At 44.9% G+C, this 12,328-nt stretch overlaps 3 protein-coding genes across 3 annotated transcripts in view; 1 reads left to right on the top strand and 2 right to left on the bottom strand.

Moving 5' to 3' along the window:
- Window positions 1-810: 810 nt before the first annotated feature.
- h2ax1 (H2A.X variant histone family member 1) lies at window positions 811-1,661 on the bottom strand. Its single transcript, XM_020620623.1, has one exon. The coding sequence runs from the start codon at window positions 1,570-1,572 to the stop codon at window positions 1,186-1,188; it is 387 nt and encodes a 128-aa protein (XP_020476279.1). The 5' UTR covers window positions 1,573-1,661; the 3' UTR covers window positions 811-1,185.
- A 138-nt stretch (window positions 1,662-1,799) lies between these two features.
- On the top strand, window positions 1,800-2,660 carry hist2h2l (histone 2, H2, like). The gene has a single exon (XM_020620624.1). The coding sequence runs from the start codon at window positions 1,903-1,905 to the stop codon at window positions 2,281-2,283; it is 381 nt and encodes a 126-aa protein (XP_020476280.1). The 5' UTR covers window positions 1,800-1,902; the 3' UTR covers window positions 2,284-2,660.
- Window positions 2,661-4,293: 1,633 nt separating this feature from the next.
- The window catches only part of hyou1 (hypoxia up-regulated 1), a 19,600-nt gene continuing 11,565 nt past the window's right edge, over window positions 4,294-12,328 (bottom strand). The window contains exons 20-24 of the mRNA XM_020620613.1: window positions 10,541-10,797; window positions 8,488-8,572; window positions 6,381-6,642; window positions 6,169-6,285; window positions 4,294-5,843 (exon numbers count right to left, since the gene is read on the bottom strand). Coding sequence (XP_020476269.1) covers window positions 5,794-5,843; window positions 6,169-6,285; window positions 6,381-6,642; window positions 8,488-8,572; window positions 10,541-10,797 — 771 coding nt within the window. The 3' untranslated portion in view covers window positions 4,294-5,793. The remainder of the gene's footprint in view (window positions 5,844-6,168; window positions 6,286-6,380; window positions 6,643-8,487; window positions 8,573-10,540; window positions 10,798-12,328) is intronic.

Genomic DNA, 12,328 nt, shown 5'->3' with positions numbered 1-12,328 from the left:
GGTTGTAATGTTCTGTTACTCCAATTTATCTTGTATGACTTCTTTGTTGTAAAGGTAAGCAGAGACTGGAACGTTATAGCAACAAGGATCAGGTTTAGCACCCGCTCCTGTCCCTACAGGCAGACTGGAGGTCAGTGTCAAATTATGAAGTAAAAGCAGCACAGACTTTCAAAAGCTGTCCCCAAACATCATCCTCATACAGAAGAGATTTTGAACTAAATAGTTTGACTAATCCAACATCCACACAAGTGATATTCGTAGTCTGGTTCCGTGTCCAGGACAAATGTAATGAAACATTCTCTGGTAATTCACAATGCAAGTCGTGCTTATCCCCACACTCAGTTTAATTGAAACCATGGATGTGACTTTGGTCAGACTTCAGATTAAACACCATGTGAAAGGAGTGGATATTGTACCTACAAGGAGAAAAGGACAGAAACGTTTGCAACAACAGAAAAAGTGGCCATCAATACTGTCAGATCTAGCTGGCACACATTTCCCCAGGGTGTCATTACAAGCTGGAGCAGTGAACGAATACTTTCTAGCGTGATCATATGAGGGATCATGGCAGTAACCATGATGAATTATAACTCTTAAGTGCATTACCCAAGAACCTCATCAGGAGCCAGCCCTCCTAATGTGTGTGAACTCAACCTCTGATGAAAATAAAACCCAGGATTACCCACTGGTGTGTAAATATATAACTGAACCACTTTAAAGCCGGAGAAGCTGTGTCCTGCGCCTCTGGGCCGTTTGGTTCCTCAATAAGACCAACTGCAGAGTCCCAGGATGACAAAAATAAACACTGAACATTTTGACCCTGTGCCAAAAGGCTGCAGGACATTTATTGAAACAACATGACAAAACAACAACGTTGCATGTTTTGTAGCAGCCTTGTCAAACTAAAACGCCCACCGCCCCTCAGAATTGGTCTATATAAAGATATAGATTTTTCTCCCAGCCTTCACAGAGCGCCACCATTTTCCAGAGCCAGGAACACAACATCGGCGAACAAGCAGTCTATGAATAGTTCCGATGAAAAGCGAATGTAAAAACAGCAACACCAAACACTGTCCCCTATTTTAAAGGTCTTTTATCCAAAAAGACGAACACTAAATATGAAAAAGTGGCTGGCTCCCTGGCGAGCCCCTTGTCGAGACTGAACCCGGGCCTGCGAGGAGTCTGTCACTTGCTCTTTGCTGGTTTCTCCGTCTTCTTGGGAAGAAGAACAGCTTGGATGTTGGGCAGCACTCCTCCCTGAGCGATGGTCACACCTCCCAGCAGCTTGTTTAGCTCCTCATCGTTGCGCACAGCCAGCTGGAGGTGGCGGGGGATGATCCTGGTCTTCTTGTTGTCCCTAGCCGCGTTGCCTGCTAACTCCAGAATCTCAGCGGTCAGATATTCCAGTACAGCCGCCAGATACACCGGAGCCCCAGCACCAACACGCTCCGCATAGTTGCCCTTGCGCAGTAGCCTGTGAACTCGGCCCACTGGGAACTGGAGTCCGGCACGGGAGGAGCGAGACTTAGCCTTTGCTCGGGCTTTGCCTCCGGTTTTCCCTCTACCAGACATAATGGTGAAAATATGGGTTTTAGAGAACCAAAAACACTGCAAACCCAGTAAACACACACCCTTGAATCTCTACGTAATGGGATTTATGAGCAAATTAATATAAACCACAAAGATTGCTCTGATTGGTCGAGCGCAACTGGAAAGCACGAACCAATGGCGCAGCCCTTACCACAGTCACGCACGTCCTTCGGTGAAGGATGCGCCAATCGCCAAGAAGGAACGGCACGCACTTATTTGTACAGCCATGTTATAAGTAAGGGCGCGGCGATGGTACAGTAGTGAGTCGTGTCTTTCGTCGCCGTTGTGTTACTGTTCGAATTGAAGGAAAAAATGCCTGATCCTGCGAAGTCAGCCCCTGCGCCCAAGAAGGGCTCCAAAAAGGCCGTGACAAAGACCCAGAAGAAAGGCGACAAAAAGCGTCGTAAGAGCAGGAAAGAAAGCTATGCTATTTATGTGTACAAGGTGCTGAAGCAGGTGCATCCAGACACGGGGATCTCCTCCAAGGCCATGGGCATCATGAACTCGTTTGTCAACGACATCTTTGAGCGCATCGCTGGGGAAGCGTCGCGACTGGCGCACTACAACAAGCGCTCCACCATCACCTCCAGGGAGATCCAGACCGCCGTCCGCCTGCTGCTACCTGGGGAGTTGGCTAAGCACGCCGTGTCTGAGGGTACCAAGGCCGTGACCAAGTACACCAGCTCAAAATAGAGATGGACAGAAGCTCGAGTGTGGGTGGGGGCAACAATCACCGAGGGTGATCATTAACTCCCCCCCACACACACACCTTTGGGAAGCTGCGATTGTGATTTTGCACCACTGCTGTTTTCGAAGAGAGTGAATGCCAGTGGAGCCCAGGCCCTTTGCTGAATGTCTTGATTATTTTAAAAGATGTCGTTTTTCTGAGCGGTGTAAGGTTTTTAACAAATCATTGAATAAATTTAGGAGGAATCTAAGTCGGTAACTGAAAGTCTGCTTTGCACCATTTATACACTGATTTTGCCACCTTATAAAATCACCAACCTTCTCGTGTAATGGCACAGTGGAAACGAACGTTGCTTGATTAAAACTGACTTGCTTCCATTGAAGCCCCCCCCCCCGCCTTTTGATTTTCTGAAATACATTTTGGCTCTAAGTGCTGGAAACGAGCGACACCAAGTGGTAGCTGGGGTTAATGTGAGGAAAACGTGCAGGTGTGCACTGGCACGGTCTTAATGGGGTCTTGAATTGGGCGTGTTGCATTTAAACTCCAAGCATGCAGTCTGGTGTGGTCCAGAGGGGCTTCAATGGCCTGGGAGGAGAAGTAAAGGGCCCACTGTTTTTCTGTTGATCTCATCAGACAAACTAATTTCTGTAAATATCATCCCTTTACTTTTGACAGACTCTGTAACAGGGTAGACATTTGAAACGAAGTAAATGTACCAACAGGATTTTAAGTGAATTCACTGAGTTCATCATACAGCACACTGTCCTCAGTTACTCATTCTACCACAGAGTATGAGGTTTTAGCATGCAGACTGTATGTCAGTGTGAACTGTGCTGCAAGTTTGGGTAAATGAATCTGTATTTGTACAGTCCATCTTATTTTATAAACTCTTCTGTATGTTCGCTTTGCCATGCAGCGTCCTGCACATGAATGCAGGAATAAGAAGTACAACATTCCTTTAAATTTAATGTGAACTAGATGTATTCAAGCAAAGTAGAGCCCCTTAGGACTAGAAGTACTGTACCATCCAGCAACGAGCAGCAGACCTGTCGGAGCAGGATGCGCACAGGGGTGTGCACTAACAGCAGCACCATGCAGTTGGCCTGGCCGGGACGACCACTAAGTGCCACCTGGTTAATGGTGTTGGCTAAGTTGTTCATTTACTGCCAGTCAAAATGTCTGCCATGAAACAGGGGGAAATTGTAAGGACTCACTGAAGAGTGTTTTAAGTCCCACATCCATTATTTATACCACTTATCCTGAATAGGGTCACGGGGGCCTGGAGCCAGGGTCCACCCTGGACAGGTGTGTCACAGGACTGACAAGTAGACAAACAACCACACCCACACTTATGGGCAAGAGTCACCAGTCAACCTGAGTTGCATGTTTGGACTGTGGGAGGAAGCTGGAGTACCTGGAGAGAACCCACACAGGCACAGGGAGAACATGCAGACTCCACACAGGGAGGGCCCGGGTCGGCTGGGGCTCGAACCCGGAACCTTCTTGCTGTGATACAGCAGCGTTAACCATGCCGCCTACATCCTTCATATGTAAAAGTTAAAAGTAGCTCATTTTATTTCACACTTAAAATTGTGTGAGCACAAGACATCAAGGTGCCCGTGAGTCAAAAATGTCAAACATGAAAAAAGACAATTTAGCACACTTTGGTTCAGTACGCGTATTAAATGATGGAGCCATCCTCGGGAAAACATTTCTGATGAGAGAATTCCACGAACCACGGATTGCTGTGCCCATGTCCTACACCTAGTGTCAAATGACAGTTGATGGCAGAGAAACTACAAACTATAAAGCTGAGCACAGCTGCCAAAAGCATTTGACCACTGCTGTGGTTGTTGACAGGAAGCTCAGGTGTGTGCAAAGGACCAACAGGACCTTGAGCACATCAACAGGATGTGTGCAGGCACAAACACCTGACCCCAGCTTGTCTGCTACAGTGGACCACCACTGAGGCAAGCTCAAGTAATCATGTTAGTACATTAATAAAATAGCAGTCAAAAACAAAAAAGGGATTTTATTAACAGTTTAGAAACACAACATAGCATCTTCCATTAAGTCTTTTTGCGTTTTCATTTTCAAATAACCCAGAGTGCTGCAACCACAGAAGCACACACCTGACCCAAAGGTGAAATCCATGGCCATCAAACGCCTCCTGTTTCGATGAGGAAAAATGGAGCCAACATGGAGTAAGACTGCATGGCGGGGCTCGTCAATGTGCAGAAGAGCGACACTAATACACCAGCTCCTCTGCCATGCCCAGCAGCTTGTGACACTGGTCAAACATGGAGCTTGTCTGCTGCACTTCCCACGGTCGCCCTAGCATCAGTAGACGGACCGATTTATTAAACGTTTTGGCTCAGCCCCCTGGGTCAATAGCTCGATGGAAACAGCATTTAACATTCGAGATCAGCCCCACTGGCAACTCAGATTTATAACTAGCACTCAGTCTGCACCGGGCAGCCAATGAGCAGCTGGACCCAGGCCTGTGCTTCTTTTTTGAGGTAATCATGATTCTGTTCAGACCCTAAATAGAAAAAATTAAATGGTGGTGACAAATATAAACTTCAAGGGGCAAGTAATATTGGATGAACAACTTTCAAGTAAGTACACAACAAATTTAAATATAAGTGACTTTTCACTTAAGGACACACCTTCAGTAAGTCTGCCTCTAAGCCAGGTCTGTCACACGAGTACGAGATACCTATTTATACCAGCACTTCTGGTCATGTACAGTATCAGCCATCCTTTTTATAATTTATACGTTGTAGTTCAACTCGATCTCTCATCTCGTCCACGTTTGACTTTTGTCCTCTAAGGGCCCTGCTTGGAATTTACAGTGCGACTCTCCCATGCTGCTCCACTGACTGATATGAGGAGAGATTTATAACTGATGATTTGATTCACCTGATTAAAATGCTTATCATTCAACCAACTGGCAATACATTGTATGTAGGCGAAATATCCCTACAATTTATATGGCAAAATAAATTTGGTGGATGTTGGAAAAATAAAAAAAAAAGCCCCAAACACCCCCCTAACATCAAGTAGTGCACTCAACTCAGTGGTCATGAAAGGTCAGTAAAAGGTGTCAGGACAAATACTAACCTCACAACAACACAACCATGGGTGAGGAAATGGTGCATGGACAAAGCAGAAAATGATAACACTTGTCCTTATTACAATATGGCCAAGTACAGGTTACACCTTCTACATCAGCTGTGGTGAGATCACCCCTGCAACTGAGAAGGGATTTTGTCTGGACCCTGTGTCTACCTCAGCACAGACGGTCTGTTTTTGTTAATCCACATAAGAGATCAACAGGAAAGGAGACACAGTGCAGACAAGACGAGTGGTGTCTAGTTTGTATCCAAATCAGGTTCCAGGCTTAAAAAAAAAAAAAAAAAAAGCCCAACAGGATCAAAAACAGTAAGGAGATGGAGCTCGAACATCTATACAATGTCAATAAATATACTGAGTTTCCTTCCCAGTTCCAGCCATTATAATTCATCTTCTATGTGATTTTCAGGTTGAACCTTCTCCGCTGGTTCTGAAAATGAGAACAGAGACAGGGAAAGTGAATACTGAGTGTATGTGGCTAAGCATGTGACCTCTACATTTCACAGCTAGTGCTGAGTGCCTCAAGTCCACGTTTACAGTTTCAATAAAACACACACACACACACAAAGCTGTAGCCGTGGAAAGCCTGTCGGCTGAGACGCTGACGCCCTGGCTGGATTCAGAGGGAAAAGGAAAACACGGCTCGTCATCCCACAGCTTGTATTTTGTGTCGTACTAACCACGTTCACTATGTTCCAGTTGATTGATGACCTAGAGTTCTCTGGCATTATCAGCAGCAGGTAAGACAGACGCACCTGTAGTTGTCGTTCCTTCTGTGGGCTGTGATTGGCTGTCCGAGTCTGTGTGGGCACTGCTCTCGGTGCTGCTCTCTGTGGGCGGGGCCTCACCCTGCCCTACCTCCTCTGGGCTTTCTGCAATTGAATTAAAAAAATGCATGAGGTTAAAGTCTGCCCTATTACACATATGTACAATGAAAGACCAAGTGCCAGCTGTGTGTTTGACCCACCACCCTTTGGGTCTGTGCTCTCCTCTGTGGGAGGGATGACCGTCTCGTTGGCCGTACTGTTGGCCTTGCTGCTTTTATCTGGGCTGCTGCTGTTCTTGGCCTTGGCTTTAGCCTTTGGCTTGGCAAACTTGGCCTTGTTGAGCAAGTAGTTGACCTCTCGATCCAGCTGAGCCAGCTTCAACTCTATGTCTTTGGACAGCAGGACCGGACGCTCTTTTGGAGAGCGTTTCTCCTGCTCTGCTACAGTCTCATTCTTCCACGTCTGGAGCAGACAGAGAATTTTACTCAACACAAAGAGAACTACTCGGTCTATTACAGTTATAAAATCTCTGCTGTGGCTCCGATAGGACGTTCTTAAAATGAGAAAATAACCCTTGTTATATTCTGTACACTCGCCCTTGAGCTACATACAGTGGGTACGGAAAGTATTCAGACCCCCTTAAATTTTTCACTCTGTTATATTGCAGCCATATGCTAAATTCATTTAAGTTCATTTTTTTTCCTCATTAATGTACACACAGCACCCCATATTGACAGAAAAACACAGAATGACATTTTTGCAGATTTATTAAAAAAGAAAAACTGAAATATCACATGGTCATAAGTATTCAGACCCTTAGCTCAGTATTTAGTAGAAGCACCCTTTTGAGCTAATACAGCCATGAGTCTTTTTGGGAATGATGCAACAAGTTTTTCACACCTGCATTTGGGGATCCTCTGCCATTCCTCCTTGCAGATCCTCTCCAGTTCTGTCAGGTGGGATGGTAAACGTTGGTGGACAGCCATTTTCAGGTCTCTCCAGAGATGCTCAATTGGGTTTAAGTCAGGGCTCTGGCTGGTCCATTCAAGAACAGTCACGGAGTTGTTGTGAAGCCACTCCGTTATTTTAGCTGTGTGCTTAGGGTCATTGTCTTGTTGGAAGGTGAACCTTCGGCCCAGTCTGAGGTCCTGAGCACTCTGGAGAAGGTTTTCGTCCAGGATACCTCTGTGTATTCATCCTTCCCTCGATTGCAACCAGTCGTCCTGCCCCTGCAGCTGAAAAACACCCCCATAGCAGTATGCTGCCACCACCATGCTTCACTGTTGGGACTGTACTGGACAGGTTGATGAGCAGTGCCTGGTTTTCTTCACACATACCGCTTAGAATTAAGGCCAAAAAGTTCTATCTTGATCTCATCAGACCAGAGAATCTTATTTATCACCATCTTGGAGTCCTTCAGGTGTTTTTTAGCAAACTCCATGCAGGCTTTCATGTGTCTTGCACTGAGGAGAGGCTTCCGTCGGGCCACTCTGCCATAAAGCCCCGACTGGTGGAGGGCTGCAGTGATGGTTGACTTTCTACAACTTTCTCCCATCTCCCGACTGCATCTCTGGAGCTCAGCCACAGTCATCAACACTGTGCTCTTAGGAACCTTAAGTGCAGCACCTTAAGTGTGCTGTCAGTAAGTTGCTTTTTTGTAACCTTGGCCAGATCTGTGCCTTGCCACAATTCTGTCTCTGAGCTCTTCAGGCAGTTCCTTTGACCTCATGATTCTCATTTGCTCTGACATGCACTGTGAGCTGTAGGGTCTTATATAGACAGGTGTGTGGCTTTCCTAATCACGTCCAGTCAGTATAATCAAACACAGCTGGACTCAAATGAAGGTGTAGAACCATCTCAGGGATGATCAGAAGAAATGGACAGCACCTAAGTTAAATATATGAGTGTCACAGCAAAGGGTCTGAATACTTATGACCATGTGATATTTCAGTTTTTCTTTTTTAATAAATCTGCAAAAATGTCAAAACTTCTGTGTTTTTCTGTCAATATGGGGTGCTGTGTGTACATTGAGGAAAAAATGAACTTAAATGATTTTAGCATATGGCTGCAATATAACAAAAAGTGAAAAATTTAAGGGGGTCTGAATACTTTCCGTACCCACTGTATGTACCAGGCAGGGGCAGTCTAAAGGAAGGCACAAATACAGGAAACATAGGCTCTAGAATTTTTTTATACGTGACCCATACCAGAGAAAAGAAGTCAGTGTGTCTCAGCCTTTTCACCACTCCATTTTTAATCTCTAACAGCATCCTCTACAGTACCGAGTAGGACAGTGTCACCACCTACCATTGTTTCATTGATCACCTTCTCCAACATATTCAGTTCTACTTCAGTGAAGATCTGGTCTTCCTCTGGAATCAGTCTGGCACTCCTGTCAAAGAAAAACAACAGTTACACTATGCCCGTGGTAAACGGCCCACAAGTTAAAACTGTGAAAGCATCTTGCATCCACACAACAATTCCAGGTCATTTTAGTAGAAATCTGTAAATGGTGAAACATGTTGAAGAGCACCTAAATCTCTCCCTTGTCCTCTTTTCAACAAAACTGCATCACAGCTGATATGAGAGGGTCAGAATATTAGGAACACCTCTGAATACAATGTAGTCCAGTACAACACCATCTTTAACTATAACCTCAAGATGTCTAGCGGACTCAACTGTTATGAATTCAACATACAGAAATAGTCGTGTCAGAAAGGATTCCCAAACGTTCACTCCTTGTGTATTTTTCCAGATTCAGTATTAATTTGCAGCAGCAAAATCTGCATAGAATAGGGGTTGGAGTCCTTCCTGAAGCACCTGTAGTCTATAGGCTATACTGGAAATTCTGCCAAATTGATCTTGGCCACAGGTATTGAGAAAATGGTAATAATAAGAGTTAGATCCTTTGTTTTTAAGGCACACAGGAAGAAGGCAGATGAGGAAAAGACTCAGGAATAGTTTCAGAACCAGGTACTTTTCAAATAGCTCAAAAATGGTGCTCTATTCAATTTTCCACATTAACAACCCTATAAAAATCTTTGGAAATGCACACTGTGTGGTGTAAGAGCTCTTCTTTGTCTGCCCTTAATATGGGGCACCATCAGTCCACCTCAACAAGTTATTTCCTCCCGACTGAAGCAGTACCGTTTGGGACAAGCCAAAGGGTTCTGTTGATTTCTCAATTCCCATCGTTTTCTTTAAACATGTCTGCTGTGCTGTCAGTAAGTTGCTTGCTGCTCCATGATGCTTGAAATCTGTGAAATTCTTGTTTACACCAAACAAGCATGAGAACTAACCTGCTCCTGAGCAGGTTTGAGATTATGGACATGTTACCATGACAACAAGTGCCAAGTGACAGATGCAACAGATCCGGGATTATGTGACATTGTCAACAAATTCTGGCTAACCTGTTGATTCACCAACAAAGAATAGCCCCAGGTCATTTGTTTTACGTACTGAGAGTGCTCGCCTTTGTTAGTTTATATTGTAACAACTGACTCTCTCTTTTTTGTAACATTTATGCAATATATATTTAGGAACATTTGAAAGACATTTGGTTGACAGGTCTTCTGACTGGCTGTGATGTTGCACTGATTCCTCTCATACAGATGACCATTGTTTGTCTGCACACCGAGGACAGGCTGGTGCCAGAGACACCTGTGCTTTGTGCTCCCTTTGAATAAACGATCCCTGAGGTGTGCTGTGCTACTCCCCTTGCTTGTAAACTTTACTGCCCCACAGTTAACTGAGAGTGGCTAGCTGCTGCACGCACAGCGGCCGAGCGCCAGCCTGTTACACATCCTTTCAGCGTTCCTCTGCTCTGTGGCACCACACTGTGCCATAGCAGCTCCCACTTACATGCGTTTCTGACAACAGAACAAGGTTATTGAAATAGTTTAATTACATCTCAGGAACATTATAACGAGCAGTTGTTCCCAAGCTGCTGAGCTGCGGTGATAAAACCAATTACTTTAAAATAACACTGTCTGAAAAATTACCATAAATGCAGGTTAATGACAACAGCGCTGCTGTGTATTTGTCTACTCTGCAATGTTAAAAGATCAAGCTCAGAAAAAGGTAGAGGTGACAGGAAGTCTTTTTACAGCAACACTACAAACACACAGCCTCCAACCCTCACTGGGCAGCTTGCATCATCATTTTGGCTCCGTTTTGCCCGGACCCACTAAAACACCAAACTGTTTCAACCTTAAGGAATGCCACCTTTGTCTGGATGAAGGGTTGAACTGGAGGAGAATAGATGCATTTCCAAATTTAACAAACACACTGTGGGCAAACTGTCAGTTAACACTAAATCCTCCCACCTCCAGTTTCTTCATACCCTCGTTTGGACTCTCACCTCAGGAAGAAGCTGGAGGTGTTGAGCATACTATCCAGAGCGGACAGGCGGTCCGGCCACTTACGGCGCTCCTCAACTCTGAAAAACATGTCCTTGCACAGGCTCTTCAGCTGAGACAGCTTCTCTTTCAGCTGCTCGGTGGTGGCTGTGTAGCCATCGTCATCCATCCACTGTGACGCCTCACTCAGCCTGGTGGAGATCTGCTCCTTCTCCTCCTCCGACACCACCAGCTTGTAATCCTCCTGGTACAGCTTGTCCTGGAGGAAAACCATTTAAGCATTGTGTGTTTTAGAGAGGAGGCATTGCTGATGTGGTGCCATATCACTGTTGATCCTCTTCTCTCTCGCAGCTGAGTTTCTTTACACTGGCTTCATCTTTATATTAAATGATTTCCTATCTAGGAATAATGCTGATTTCTAGACATCAACAGCAACTCCAGAGTCCTTGCTTAAACTGCCTAAGGTGCTTTTCCACATTTTTTTTTCCACTTATCTACAATGTTACAATGGTGAATTCTCATCTTAGACGTGATCTAAAGCTAAAAAAATTAGGTGTACATATATTTTAGTATTTCTATGCAGAAGTAACTTGGTTTATAAATGTCTCACAAACTCTCGCTCCCAAAACTTTTTTCTAACAAAATTAAGTATTACATGATGATAGTTTAAGGATCCCATTGAATACTCAATCTCCAGGTAGTTGTGCGTTCATGTGAGCTCGCCTGGCATCCACCTGTGCCATTGTAAAAGTGAAATTATTTGACTGCGCCCAGTTTTGTGAATATATTTTCCCTCCTGCACTGTGACCAGAGGATGTGGAGAAAAAGGGCCTGAGGTTACTGTACATCTGGGAATGTTCCTGTACAGAGACTCACTGTTTTACCTGACCAGGTCTAACCTACAAGCAGCCGGCAGTCGGGTGAATGATCAGCTGATCAACACTGGAATCCCCCAGAGCTTAGTACCTGTTTGTTTGGACTGCTTGAGCCCAGTGTGTCTGCCTCATGTGATGTGTTGCTGGTTAATGAGACGATTAATGACCCATGATGTTATTGTCAGTGCTACGCTACCTGTTGGAATTAATTTCACTACTTTAAGACTGTATGTGGTCATATGGGGGAAGACGCAACGACCACTGGTAGCTCCGGCCTTGGAGCTACTTGAAAGGGAGTGATGTTTCCACTACTCGGTGGGACATTTAAAAAACACGCGTGTCTGTTAATGCCTCGTTTCTGTAACGTTACTGAGAATTGTTGTAAGAACAAGAATCAGAATCAGCTTTATTGGCCAGATGTGTCAGACACAAGAGGCTCTCAATGTGTATGTACATATCCCAAAGCAAGGGGCAGGTAAACAGTAAACCAACATAAAGGGTTTGTAATATAACAAAATAAGCAGTTTAGACAGGCAGTAAACAATGCAGACAGAAATTAGATAAACAGTAATAAAATGGAGTACTTAAAATAGAGACCTGTATGAATCTGTATAGTCTGTACGAGGTATATTTACAGGTGTTGCACTGAGGGTCATTGTCTCATCATACTGTCGTCGGTTAAGTGTTCATCAGAGCGACAGCGTTGAGGAAGAAACCGTCCCTGTCCCTGGTTGTCTTAGTGCACAGTGACCTGTAATGCCATCCAGAGGGGAGGAGTTCAAACAGGTTGTGTCCGGGGTGTGAGGGGTCTGCAGTGATCCTCTCTGCCCTCCTTTTGACCCGTGAGGTGTACAGGTCCTCCATGGAGGGCAGGCTCACACCAATGACCTTTTCTGCAGTCCTGACTGTCCACTG

This window comes from Monopterus albus, unplaced genomic scaffold (assembly GCF_001952655.1).
Source record: "Monopterus albus unplaced genomic scaffold, M_albus_1.0 scaffold243.1, whole genome shotgun sequence".
In the NCBI taxonomy this organism is placed as follows: domain Eukaryota; kingdom Metazoa; phylum Chordata; class Actinopteri; order Synbranchiformes; family Synbranchidae; genus Monopterus; species Monopterus albus.
This window is presented reverse-complemented; position numbering and strand designations above follow the sequence as displayed.